Source organism: Phalacrocorax carbo, chromosome 1 (assembly GCF_963921805.1).
Source record: "Phalacrocorax carbo chromosome 1, bPhaCar2.1, whole genome shotgun sequence".
Lineage (NCBI taxonomy): Eukaryota > Metazoa > Chordata > Aves > Suliformes > Phalacrocoracidae > Phalacrocorax > Phalacrocorax carbo.
This window is the reverse complement of record NC_087513.1, coordinates 88,213,629-88,228,082: the sequence shown is the minus strand read 5'-3', so window position 1 is coordinate 88,228,082 and position 14,454 is coordinate 88,213,629. Positions and strand designations below refer to the sequence as shown.

The following is a 14,454-nucleotide window of genomic DNA, read 5'->3' as shown; positions in this document are numbered from 1 at the left end:
AGCCTGGCACAACCGAGCTGCAGACTGTCCCTCAAAATGTAATAAGTCCAGGTTAACTGGTCTTTTTAAATGAAAGAAGTGAAGCTGGAGTTGAACAGACCTGAGTCACTGGCAAATCCTTTATAAAGGATGGGAGTGGAGGTCAGTGACAGGTATTCTGGGCTAGCCTGAGTCAATAGAAAGACTGAAGGAGTATGTCAGGTTTAGATGATGGTTCTAGTACAAATAAAACGCAAGCTACATTTAAAAAAATAATTTTGATATTTTCAAAGCAAACTTTTCCCATTTTCCCATTTATATTTAGACATTTATTACAGTGTGTTTACAAATATTTTAACACTGTTTTGAGCTTCTGAGCTGGAAAACAAATGATTCCTATCACCCTAAATAAAAAATATTGATCATAACACCAGGAAAATTCTGCAGGTTCTGACTGACAGTATAAGAAGTGGAACAGACTTCAGCAGTTTGGAATGTAAGTAAAAAAGGAAAGACTCCATGTGTGTTTTCAAGAACAGTCTATATATGCTCTCCAGGACGACCCTACTGACAAGGTGGCTTGGATTTTTGGGAAGCACCATGTATTAATTCTCCTTCGAGGAGAAAAATCCCTCATGGAATGTGCCAAAGCAGAGCTGGATGGAGAAGGGAGATGTCTCTGACCCTGCCTCAGCAGCACAAAAGGATAAGCTGAGATAGTTGCTCCAGGAAGCCAGCTGCAAGCCAGCTTCAATTCCCCTGCTGATGTTAGAGAATATATTGGGTTTATTTCTTAATTGCTCTCTAGAGATGTTAGATCTCTTCATATGGAGCACTACCTGCGGCCAATTCACTATAGCAAACAATACAGATATTTTTTCTACCTGCAGTACAGGTGGGTCAAAACGCTTTGCCCAACTCAATAGTAATCTAGAAAAAATAGCTCTTATCAGGCATGTCCTGTCTGACAACTTCCTTGAGCAATGGCTAGTTGTTGCTAGCGCAGGTTGTGGTCAGGAGGTCCTGACCTGAGACAAGATGAGTTAGAGGAACCAGTCACCTCAGTCCTTCTTGTAAACATAGCAATGGTTGGTTGGGATCCATTGAGACTGAAGCTATACAAGCAGAAAGGCCTGGGCTAAAGAGTTAAGCTCAAATCTGGCCTGAGGTGGATAGTGGGCATTCTCATTTCCTTCAGCAGTTGAAGAAATTGATATTTTTAGGACCACACACAGCACACAAATTTCAGAGGGACAGGTTTTATGTTCAGCATTGTGTTGCAGATCAGCAACACTAACTTCTTAGCTGGAAAAGCACTCTGCAAATATCCACTTCCTGAAGGATGCGGATGGGACAGCAAGGTTTCAAAGCCCCTGAGACAACTCAGTCCAATTCAATACAGGCACTACATACCAAATTCCTATTTGATATATCACATTGGCATAAAGAAAATCCCTGACTGAGAGACAGAACAAGGACTGAGGAATAATACAGCAGTCATTCCTGGCATGAAGAAACTTTTTTAACTTCCAGGACTGATTGGATTTTCACTGTTAACATTTCTGCCAGACTTCCTTTCAATGAAGTGTTGAGACTAGGATGGAATATTTCATCTGATACTTGCAGAGGAGACAGAATGGTCCAATTTGCCTTCAGTTTGTTCTTAAATCAAGATTAAAGGGAAAAAAAAAGGCATGATGGAGGGAGGGGGAAAGGAAGGCATAAAAACCATTGCAGTGATCAAATTCACCCACCGACTAGCTCAGCCTGACATCATCCTTAGACAGCTGATTAGGTGATTGCAGTCCTTCTGCGATGAAGGACTAAGGCACGGCTGTGGTCAGGATATGGCCCTGGTTTGGAGGATGGTTTGGGGGGATGATGCTATAGAGTATTAGCTACCTTTTCTTCACAGACTTCACAAAAGTGTTGAAAGTCAGACTGCAGGTAGCATTTCTTCCCTGGAGTCTTCTGATGAGGCTGTTTATTATGAAGTATTGCTTAGTCTAGAGGAGACAAGCATATTGGTCTTGCAGGTCAATAGTAATGTATTTACAGGACTTCTCAATTGTTAAAATGAAAGATGCAGGCGTAAAACTGAATGCTCTTAATGACAGAAGGATTGAAATACTGGAACGTGAGCTCCGTTTTCCCTTTGCTCTTTTCCTCTTCTCTCTCTGCCTTCATCTTTGCAACTCTTCTTTTTATGCAATTATCTACACTTAAGGCCATCTATGTACACTTAAGGCCATTATCTACATTTAAGGCCATCTATAAGAATCCCGAGTCACCTGCTTTTGGACCAAGGTTATAGCAGGTCTAGATTTTACTATGAAGATTTTTTTGCCCAGAGAGCAAGGATGTGAGATATCTGATGTTTTCTGAACTGACACATTGTATTTTTAGTTCCTATGATTCATTGAACTAGTTTGAGTGAATGGACCTTTTTACCCTATAATTTAAACTGAAGGATATTGAAGAGTAGCTGAAATTTTCCTCCCTAAAAAGAAGTGTCTTTTCTGTGAGTTTTGGAAGAAACCCCTCATAAATGCAAACTGTGCTGATAGCTTTTCTATAGAGCAAGTGTAGGCTCATTCAATGTATACTTTTTTCTTTCTAACTCTTTATGCTCTTATTTTATAGTCTTCTCTAAGTGCAATATGAATTCAAAGACTATGTTTCAAACGTGCAAGACTGTGTGGGTTTGAAAGCAAGTAGCCCAGTCCTAATTGAGACCTGTGTTAGTGCATAATCTAGTAAAATGAACTAACAATTTGGAATACATTAGCTGTCACTTCAAATGCCACTGATAATTTGCAAAAAACTCAGAGCAATAACGGGAAAAGGCATAAAATGTCAAATTTGTAGCAAAGCTGACAACAAGAATATTCACTGTGAGTTGCAGTCTTCCTGACTTGCTAAAGCTCTTACTGATTCTGCTTTAATAAAGGATCTAGTTCTCTCAGGGGATTTAAATACAGTAGATTATCTAATATGCTCAACTAATACTTTAAGTTCTTTATCTGAAAGCTTATCCTTGAAGACTTGGAAATCTGTGATCTCTTGCTAACGTGTTTGGGAGGGTGATTGGTCAGTTTGGGGATTTGACTATATACCACCTCGATAGGTACAGATTTGGTCAAGAACCACTAGCCTTTCCTTCTATTGAGAACTATCACATTTTCATAACTTTTTTTGAAAGCTGTTCTGAGAACTATTAACAACCGACTTTGAAAAGGCATCAGTTCCTGCCGTTTTGCAGCTACTAAAGAAGATGAAAATGTTCAGAAGGGAAAAAGCATCAATGAAAATATTTTCCAAAAAATTCAGAGAAGGTACATATTGATCAAAAGTCAGACATATGTTTGGTGGAAATTGAAACTTTAGGGTAAGAAAATAACAACTTTTGTTTCTGACAATCTGTGCCAGTTACTAAAAATATTTTAATGAACCATTACACCTTTAGACACACTGGATGTGCACAGGCTGGATTGCAAACCTGGGTCATTAAAAGTTCAAATAGCCTGTCTCACAGCAGGACTGGGAGAGACAGACAGTTTTGTCCAATCTTTACTGAAGGGGTTTAAGAAAAGGGCTTAAGAGGAAGAACGCAAGACCGTGCATGGAATACAATGCAAGTTGGCTGCAGAAAGAAGACCAAAAAGTCAGCCTGAGGCTGACAAGAAATCTGCAGCGACACAGTATATGGCACATATGAACTACCCTAGTGTTTACCCAGCCTCTTAGACCAGTTTTGTGTCCCAGAAAGGCCCCACGTTGTCGCGACTAGAACTCAAGTTATCTCGATTAGACATCCCAGAGTTTTGCATATTTGCTATAGCAAAGATACAGCAACTAACTGCTGTGCTTTATCACCGCTTAGGCTTTAACTCTTCTGTAGCTTCCATTACTGGCCGTACTCCACAGCCTGTCAGAAAAAGACCCCTCCTTCAAGAGAAACCAAAGATAGGTTGAGTCCCACCTTAGCCTTGGGAGAACCCTCTGCAAGAAACACATTACTGCAACAAGACAGCCTGTAAAAACTAGTCAAAATTTTATGCCCCCAACTGCTGATTAGGTGGCTTGCGATAGTGCTTCACTGAGATATGCAGCCCTTCCTGGGCAGGGCATATACTTAGAACATAACTCAATAGACCACTGTCCAAATAAAGGTATACCGTATGCCTGAGCCAAACTAAGTTTAACAAAAGGGAGACTTCCCTCATCTTTCTGTGTAGGCCTATAGCTCTGCCCCTCTTTACACTGGCTCTGGTGCTTGTCTGACCTGTGCAGAGGGACTCCAGCTCATAAGCCCAAAAGAAAACTATTGAATTTCCTAGCAACTTAATTTATTGCTGGAGAGGCAAAAAACCTAAGGGCTCAAGGGGATGCAGGACCTTCCCTTTCAACAGCAATGAGAATGGATCACCTCAAGCTGTAATGGGTAACTCTATCCATGGGCTAGTTTACACTGTACTTAGCCCACTAGGCAAAATGGAGTTCTTATTCCAAAATTACATTCTCAATTTTGCACGGACACATCCACCTTGTCACAGCTTCTTCATTAAGAAATCTGGTCTCTGAGCATACATAAAAGATCTAATTTTTGTGGTAAATATTTCTATGGTGTACTTGTGAGGTAAAAAAAAAGGATAACGTATTAATATTACATGAGAATGATGAATTATTTTTCTATCCATTGACACCTATGGAGGCTGAAAATGGCACTGCTGTTTTTCAATCAGCAATCTTCGTGGCACCTGAGTATCCAAAGATCCTAAAATAGCAGGACACTTCTAGCCTTCTGATGTTAATTTTTAACAGCTCTCTGTACAGCTACAAAGGGCCAAAGGAAATCTCATGTTATTTCAAGAATCAAGCAGAATGACCCAGGTAATAATAGAGCTGGCAGCCTCAGTAATCCTAGACAAAACCATCATGCTATGTGTGATTCAGCCAAGAAGGAGTTAAAGGGTGGGAATATAATGAATGCGAGTTCACATGGCTTTACGGAAACAAGTCTTGACAAGCAGGCCTGACTTCACTTTTTGATGAGATTACAGGTTTGTTTGATCAAGGTAACCACATGGATGTGATAGGCTTGGACCTTCCTAATGACTTCGATTTAGTACTGCTTGGCATTTTGATTAAAATATTAGCATTATATAGCCTTAATAAAACACATTAAATAGATTAAGATCTGGCTAATTGATAGAGTTCAGCAAGCTGTTCTAACCAGATACTCAGCACTGACTGGGGATATTTTTACTGGGGCTCTGCGGGCAGGAACACTACACTTGCTGCCATTTGACGTTCTGGAATTACACAGAAACATGGATGATGTTGGCAAATGTCCTGAAGTCTAATGAGGCAGGGGCATCTATGGAAAGTCACAGTTTTGCCTGTATTGGCATGTGTTTCTGGCATTTGATTACATCCTTTCTCTTCAGTTCTGCATAAGCACAGTGGTTCTCTTGCAGGGTAGAGTTGCAAGACTGTGGTCTAGTCAGCTGCTGATGGGCATACAATGATTTCTCTCAAGGGTCATTGATTTTAACTACTAATTCATGTATTGATTTTAACTACTAATTCATGTATTATCAAAAGGTGAGTCATTTAAAAAGTGTAAACTGTGAAATCAGGAGCCACCTATGAACGATCTTTAAAAGGCAAAGAAGCCTTACTCTATACTTGTACATGTCTTTATTTAAACTAGCACCAATATAAGCCTGAGATTAAAATACGTGTGCAGCTTTACGAAGTCAGGAAACTCCAGTCCATTGGCTGAAGCAGAGTTTGCTGTTGAAAAGGAAAACAAGAAAGCTGGAAGAAGTAAGCAAAAATACCCAAAAGAGAATTGACCAGAACATTAATGATCATAGACAACATATATACAATCTCTACTACTATCACTTTCTGGTCAGCTGACCTAAGAACATCTTTCCTGATTCTCCATTTTCTTGGTCAGCTGAATTAGTATTAGTCTCCTTTGACAGGTTTGATTCTAATTAATCTTTTTAATATTACTACATGTAGTTACAACCTTCCCTAAACAAAAATCAAAATGAGAGTTCACACTAATTTTGATCGTGTAGACTGTTAAAGATGCTCTCTTTCTCAGGAAGATCTTGCTGGCAAACAGTTATCCTTTTAACATTTGGCTTCTGTTTGACCTTGCAGAACAAGATGACTGATATATGTAAAAGATGCTATCCAGAAGAAAACACTGAAGAATATATTCTCTCCCCTTACTATCGAAAATACAGATTCAGATACTTATATCCCACAATGCATTGGGATGCCTTATTTAATCTGCTATATATCAATTTAACATCTAAAATCTTTCCATGTTATCATTTTACAAGCTATCATTAAAGCTCTTGGTGTCAAAACTACGCAGCCTCAGACGTGTCCTGCTAAACATCAGTACCATCTAAACATAGTGCAAACCAGCAACTGAATGCCCCACCTTTCTACCATTTTTTTCCCCACTAAACAAAAAGCAAATGTCTTTTTCTGTCTCAAAACCAAATCGTTCCTTTTTTTCGTTCCTTCCGCCCCCCCCCTTTTTTTTAAAATCAAAACTCAACAGCTAGGTCATTCAGTGGGACTTCTTTCTGTACATGCCATCACTGTTACTGAGTTTTCCTATGCCCTGCACTGTCCTGTCTCCCTCTGCACCACCTCACAACTCTCATTTCCATTGCTGTCTCTGCTTCTGGATTTGTGTCCAGGTTACAGCAAAATTTTCAAAAGGGACTACATGCCTTACATTCACAAGTAGTGAATCAAAGTCTTTTTCTCAGTTGGTGCTTTTAAACAGAACTGCTCAATGTTTTGTTGGGCAGTATCCAGTTTTCGGGCTTGTTTTCTACAAGTCTGTTTTCCTAACAGCACACTGGCAATGTGAGGATCCTTGCCCTTTTGGATACTCTGAGGTAGTATCTAATCCCCAGTACCCAGCTCTTCATACTGATTCTCTGAAAGACAAATGTTGTTGATATTCCAAAACTGTATGCATCTTATTCCCCTTCCAAAGCCTTTTTATCATTCTAATTTTGGTCCTTCCTTTTCTTCACTTAAAACTAATCATCTTATCTCTGCCCTCCCTAGAACTGTGGGACTATTACGTTATCAGATTTTCTTCCTCTAGCACCCTGACTCCCAGTCTATTCTTTTTTGCAAGTCTGTTCATGACATCTTCTTCATCCTAATTATTTCATTTTTAACCTTATCTTTCCCTTTCCTTTTTTCCAATTCATGTTGTTATCTTTCTTTTGGGTTTTGTTAGCTTTCTTTTTCTTTTCACTTGCATTGCCTGTGGTGAACATAATACCAGTAGGACATGGCATTCTTCAAATAGCTTCAACTGAGTTTTGACTTTTCCTTATCCTCCAAAACCCTGCACTTGCATCTTTACAGATTTGCTTACTCAGTTCCACCCTCTTTTTAATTTTTGTCTCCTAGCCATAGTCCTCATATATTTTGTTTCTCATACAAAGTTCTGTTCCTTTTTTTTTTTTTGGCTACAGAAACCTATCAACCTTTCCAGTTTCATCAGTAATGTATCCTTTATTTTTTCATGAGGGCATAAGTGAGGCTACAGTTATTCTTTGAACTTCACTGAAATCTTTTTATCGTTCAGATGGGGAGTATCTGTGAACACATAGGGATGAGCCAAAGTAAAAAAAAAAAAATGTAGGGAGCTCAGTGTAAGAAGCTAAAATAAACACGTATTACTTTGCTTCAGGGAACTGTAGTATTTACAAAAAAAGCATCAGGTATTAGAGTGAGCATCAGAACTATAGCAAGTGTTCCTGAAGAAGCTGTAAAATAAGGTGACCATTGTGCATCGCTTCTATGATTTTATTACACAAGAAGAGGTGCTACATATTTAGTACCATACAGAACAAGTTTGTTCCTTACACTGTTTTATTCAGTTTCAAGCTTCCAACTAGACTGACAGTGCTGCGCCACAAGTCGCTTTTAATAGCTACCTCATTTGTTTCTGACCTGAATAACATTTTTATAGAGTCTTGTGCTCAGTATAATGCTTCTCGTGCCGCATCGCACTTCAGAGGCCAGAGACACCATCCCGCATCGCATGCTGCCCACGACTTAAGAGCAAGCCTCGCACAGTCACTGAAGGGAAGGGAAACCGTGGGTTATTTTAATCTTCTCGGGAATTAAAAGCGGATTTGTCTCCGAGGTGCCAGGCAGTATCAAGTACACGGGCTAGACGTGAACCCGCTCAGACCGCTCTGCACCCTGGCAGGAGATGGAGGCTCCCCCTCGTTCAGTCACCGCCCGGACCGTTACTTCCCCTGACATTTTGGGTTTGTTTAGCCTGAAGCTGAGAAACCAACTTCAGCCCTCCCCCCGACACAAGAACCTCGGCGGGGTCAGACCCTCCCAGCCCCACTCCCCCTCAGGCCTTCGCCCCGCCGGCCGCTCCTGCTCCCGCTCTCGCCGCATTGGGGCGTGGCCGTCGGGGGATGGTCCCGCCCCGCGCTGCCCGCTGGTGCCCCGCCCCGAGCCTGGCCCCGCCCCCGCCCCACACTGCTGGCTGGGCTGGAGGGGCGGGGCGTCGCGCCTCACAGCTCCGGGGATAGGGGAGGGAAACTCGCGGTACAGCTTTTTCGATTGGTGAGAGCGCGTGACCATCTTTGCAGCCTTGCAGTCAGACGCCGCGGACCACCGCGGCGGTCAGCCATGCTGTCCCTACTGTAGCAAGTGTCGGCCTGAGGCTCCGCCTGGAGCCCACGGTTGAGAGCAGTCCCCGCCCTCCTCCTCCCCTTTCCGCCATTCACATCCACCCAACTTGCCCTCGGCAGCCAATCGGAAGCAACAGCTGCTGTCAATCACCAACCCTTGGGCCGCTCTTCCCCCTAGTGGGGCTGGCCGCGCGCGCCGAGGGAGGTGAAGGGGTACAGGCGCCCAGTGGCGGGCGGGGCGGGGCGGGGCGGGGCCGGGCGGGCGTGCGTGGGGGAGGAGGAGGAGGAGGAGGAGCCGCCGCCGCCGCCGCCGCCGCTGGCGGAGGTTTCAGTACCTCGGAGAACGGCTGCGAGCGCGCGGGTCGGGTGGTAGTCGCCGCAGCTGGCCGGGACCGCCGCTGCCGCCGCCGCTGCTGCCCTCCGCTCCCCTGCCCCGCTACTCTCCCGCCCCGCCCCTCCGCGCGCCCTCACAGGCGTACTCGGGGAGCGTTAGGAACCGTCGCCTCAGAGCAAGTGGCCGCGCCAGGCGCGTCGCCCCGGTTACCCCCGGCGCTGAGGGAGCCCGGTGTGTTTCCCCCACCCCGGGGCGGCCCCGGGGGTACGGCGACGGCACAGGCTCGGTGACCGGTTCGGGAGAGGGCTGAGGGGGTCCGTCACCCCAGGGACGGGGCGGGACAGGTGGTCAGCCCGGGACGGCCGGCAGGGCGGGCGGGCTGAGGGGGTCGCTCGTTACCGTCGCTCGGTCCTCACGGAAAGTGAGGGGCTCCCACTCCGCCGTGGGGCGGCCTCGCACCTTCCGGCCGGGAGCCCGAGGGGGAGAGGAGGATCAAGGGCAGCAGCGGTTGCCGGCGCTTGCCGGGGTCGGCAGGAAACCAGGTAGCGGGATCCGCGGCTGTGGGGAGAGGGAACCCGCAGCCCCGAAACCGCGGGGACAGAGATACCCCTGACTGAAAGGGGTGTGAGGGGAAGAGGGAATTAAATATTTTGTAGTTCTCTTAAAATAATCCAGTACCGAAGGCAAATCTTAGGCAGAAAAGATAGAGAGATGGAGCCTACCGTTTTGGATGCCGGCTTGAATTTTTTATTTACTCTTCGGTTTTAACCACTGCTAAATGTGGATTTTGTGAGAGAACCCGAAGGCGGTTGTTCCATTGTTCCTTGTTTGAACGTAAATCTTAGTTTTGCTGCTTGTGGAATTTCTTGGGTTTGTTGGTTTTTTTTAAAGGATCTTTCCAGGTAGCTTTGACGTCTGACAAAATGAAGCCTTTGTATTTTTCAGTCAATTACACCTAATATTGACATTCTGTTTGGTACAAGGGACTAAAGTGCTGCCTCACTCAGAGGACCATTAAAGACTTTTTCTTTTGCTACATGTAGCTGAATGTGTTACGACACATCCTTTCTCCCCCCCCAAATCTTCCGAAAGATTCTTCCAAAATGAAGAAATTTAATTTTCGCAAAGTTTTGGATGGTTTAACTGCCTCATCCCCTGGTGGAAGCAGTGGTGGTGGCAGTGGTGGTGGAAGTGGGGCTGGTGGTGGCTCCGTGCACCCGGGAGGGACTGCAGGTGCTGCAGGGACTCCCAGAGACGAGATCCAGGAGACGCTCACTTCAGATTATTTTCAAATTTGCAAGGTAAGGGCTGTAATTTTTTTTTACTAGGGAAATAATAAAAGCTGGGGGGGCAGAAATAATGATGCCAGTAAGCCTTTTACTTGAGAACTGCAGTGGTTGTATAAGGACTTCGGAATGAAAAGACAGGGATCTCGTTGATGCTTTTTTTCTTACTGCTGCACAGTTGGGGTGGTCAGTGAATTAATAAAAATTTTGATTTCAGCTTTCAGGGTCAAATCAGAAGTTGACGCTTGGATCCCAAACTAGTAACAAGATTGTGGGCAGGAAAGCAAATGAGTTGGTGCTAGTACAGATTACATTTAGAAGTCATCAGAAATTCAAAATTGTATACATCTACTTCTCCTCACTCTTCTTGTCCTCTCTTCCTTTCCTTCCCTTTTTTAAGAAAAAGGCACAAGCTAGACATAAAAGGTAATGCAGTGATTACTGAACCTAGCACTTCAGTTATCTGTGAGGGATTGCATATAAATTCAGGCTGTTTTTTTCAGCAGTAGTCCTGAAGATCATGATTATAATGACAATAAAATTAGTGGGACAGCATAAATACCAGAAGTTGCCAAATTTGTTTGGCATTGGTCTTTATGTGTTGGTTAGGCCCTTAAGTGGGGGTTTTCTTTGAGTAGAAAGCATAAGATATCCCTGTGTGTTTTATATTTTGTACCTGTTTTCTGCAATGGAGCTTTCGGTGGTGTTCTTAAATACACAAGTAAAAAATCAGTACAAACTATTTGGTACTTCTGACTAACCCTGGAATAAGAAAATCATACTTTTGCAATGAAGACCAAAAATTAAAGGAGAGATTACATTGTGATTCTCCGGTGTTAACTTTGACATTAATTCTTTTGGCTTTATTAGAAGTTTTGTTTGCTTATTTGTTTTGCTTAGGACCTGCAAACCCAGAATTTTAATTAGTGCATTTTACATTATTAAGTGCAAATGAACTTCACCTATTAAGTATACTTTCCTTTTATTAACCAGATCTTATTAACCAGATGCCAGTTGATTTGAAATTTAGGTTATGGCTAACTCCAGCACATTCTCATTTCTTTTTTTTGTTTTGGGAGGAAGGAAGAAATATAAAAAACAGGACAAGCCTATAGACAGTTTGTGTGCAGATCTGGTCCTTGTGAAACACACAGTTTCCTGGTCTTTGATATCACGATTCTAATTCTATTTGGTTTTCAGCTACAGCTAGTGTTAAGTCTTACAGAATTCAGAGGAAGAAGGATGAGCCCCCATGACTTAAAGAGTCAGAGATCTTTGGAATAGGTTCTATGTAATTCTAATTTATTTTATAGCTTTTTGCCATCCTGAACCAAAGCAGGTTCAGGCCATTTGAGTCAAATTATGCTGTAGTTTAATATAGTGTCAGTGATCAGTGCATTAGAATCATACCTGTTTCTTGGGGTTGAATTTGACTCCTTTTGCTTATGTGTACACAGTAATTTAGCATTTTGTGAAACTCCAGGCATTCAGGACAGCAATATCCCATTTTTGTCACTTCAGTAAAAAGATAATGCAAATACTCAAGATACATTAAAATATCAATAGAAGGTCTGACATTCTGAGACTTGTCAGTAAGGCTAAAACTCAACATGGTTCTTCATGATTAAGTCATTTGATAGGGCCAGAGATTTGTATTTAGTATGATATATTTTTATTTTTTGTGGTATATTTGCAAAAATAGTCAACATAAGATGAAATTAATTTTCTGTCCAATCTCTTGTTATTTCCCTTCCTTGGCTTGATATTACTTGGAAGACGGTAAAGTGTTCTGATAGATCTCCTTGGAAATAGATCTAGTTGGTACCCAGGGAATATGTCATTTTGAGAAGATTTCAGTAGGCAATATTTGCCTGTCTTAGCTCTCGGGTTAAAACATTCTCAGCAAAGTAAATATTTGTACAGGAAGGCTTTTGGTTGCTTGCATCAGCACTTGCTTATGAATGCATGGTACTGCAGAAGTCTTCTCTATAGTATATAACATACCAGCTTCCTCTTCTCAAGATACAAAAGTATGCTAAAAGCAAACTTCCAAAATACTCAGTGATTTTCTGTTCATAAAATTCTGCAATTTTATTCAACAGGCTCTACTTAATCAGCTATATTACGGCTTAGTAACATTACAAGCATGTTTGAGAGAACTGACAAAACCCCACAGGCCCCAATCCTGCGTTATGTACTCTGCAAGTGTACCAAAGGCAGTGGGACTTGACGCAGGCGCAGCTTTGATCCCGCATGCTTCAGGGTGCAGAATCTGAGCCATAATTTATACCTCAGTCAATTGGGATTAGTTTGAAAATACAGCAAGACACATATTGTGCCTTGTCTTCCCCGAGCTTTTGTTGTGTAAAGCTTCTGGTATTTTATTTGTGTATTTTCATGTGAAGTTACATAAATTATATAGGCTGCATATTTAAGGATTCATAATCTGTGATCCTGCTGCACACAGAACTGAGTAAAGCTACTGGCAGTTTTAGTTGGTTTGTTATGATCTGCAGGATCAAAGCAGATGGGCTCACAGTCTAACTTGCACCCCAAACTGGTTTTCCTTTCTTTGCTGGTTCTAAAATCTTAATTTAGATATGAAACATAAAAGCTGACTCATACTTAAGAATTAAAGGGCCTTACCCTGCAGTTTTTATTTAAATAATTTGTCTTTCTGAAGTCTGTGGGAGGTCTGCTTGACTAATAACACAGACCCCATCCTCATGAGAACACTGTTTTTGTTGGTAATGTGCCTGATTTCATTAGTAACACACCTGAAAGTGCTCTCTCCATTTTGTGACATTTTTAGGATGCTTATTTCCACAGTGTCTTTCTGAGATGTAGATTAGAACTTAATAGAAGTAAATTGAATATTTCATTTTACACTGAGATGTTCACAATGAGTTACTTTACATTTATATTTTAATCATTAACATAATCTTCTGTATTGAAAGACTATAAATGAAATATTCTTGAAACTAATACATATGGAATAGCTACAGCCTTTTTTAAGCATGATAAATTTACATGTTGGTAGCTGTACTAATGAATCAGTGGCATGCTCTTCAAAGTATTTAAGTAATGTGAAATTTTGTCAGAACTGTATTTTGTGACAACATGAAGCTGAGGTATAGTTTATGTTATATCTAGGGCTGCTCTTGGGGTTTGGGTATCCAAGTGGAAATCGTGAAAATATTGGTTATAGTTCACTTTAATTGAACGTGTGTGAGAGCAGCAGCATGCCAAAAACTAGGTACAGACCTGGTTTCCTCGATTTTGCTCCTTTCTATTTTTCCTCTGTATATATATCTTTTTTTTTTTTCCTGGAAAGGATTTTTTAAGGCTTACCTATGTTTGTAGCAAGTAGAAACTAAACTACAGCACTGGGAAGACATCTCCTATTAATATAGGAAGTGAGAAGATTGCAGTTAGGGTGTTGTAAATTATTTGAGTAGAACTTTGAGCAGAAAGAACATGAAAGGAGAAAACAGTGATTTTATTATTTTCGCAGAAGGTTGATTGTTAGGGGATGATGCAGTTGGGAAAAAACTGAATAAGAATGAATATGTACACTTTTTGAACATAGAGTGGATATTCTCAATGAAAATAAGTCTCCCATAGAGAACTACTTCAGCTTTTCTTGAAGAACAATCATAGGGTTAAATCTGTAGAACATGATGTTGACAACTTCATGCAGAAAATGTCTGAAATCAAGACCTCAGTTAAGAGCATAGTAACAGTTGTGCTTTATAATATATACAATTAATCTAGTCCAGTATGTTTTCTATAGCTGTAGGCAGCAACTGGGTACCCTAGAAGAGGTTCAAGAAATGCACAATTAATCTTCTTCTCACAGAATTGTTTGCCAAATGCTGATGGTTATGGACTTCCTTTAGACCCTGAAGGATGAGATTCGTATTCTCTCCAAAGCTAGTCTAGTCTTCAGTGTTATTACTGGGTAGTCTTGTTATTTAATAAACATCCCTTTGAATCTTGCTGTATTATTCATATTGATAGTGTAGTCATAGTTTCAGTATGCACATTACCCAATCTTTATACAAAACCTATGGAGGTCAGCATAGTTTTAGGTTTTTGTTGAAATTGGTATGGAAGCCCGTGGCTGATTACAGTTGTGCCT

General features: G+C 41.7%; 1 protein-coding gene and 1 long non-coding RNA gene across 4 annotated transcripts in view; one reads left to right on the top strand and one right to left on the bottom strand.

Moving 5' to 3' along the window:
- The window catches only part of LOC135315735 (uncharacterized), a 50,903-nt gene extending 41,736 nt beyond the window's left edge, over positions 1-9,167 (bottom strand). Inside the window, exon 1 of one of the 2 annotated variants that reach the window (XR_010375225.1) lies at positions 9,029-9,167. This is a non-coding gene — a long non-coding RNA (uncharacterized LOC135315735). The remainder of the gene's footprint in view (positions 1-9,028) is intronic. The other variant, XR_010375226.1, reaches the window with a different exon arrangement.
- A 24-nt stretch (positions 9,168-9,191) lies between these two features.
- Positions 9,192-14,454, top strand: part of STXBP5L (syntaxin binding protein 5L) — a 210,132-nt gene continuing 204,869 nt past the window's right edge. For both annotated transcript variants that reach the window (XM_064465600.1, XM_064465593.1), the window contains exon 1: positions 9,192-10,328. In XM_064465600.1, the coding sequence (XP_064321670.1) occupies positions 10,131-10,328 (198 nt within the window). In that variant the 5' untranslated portion in view covers positions 9,192-10,130. The remainder of the gene's footprint in view (positions 10,329-14,454) is intronic.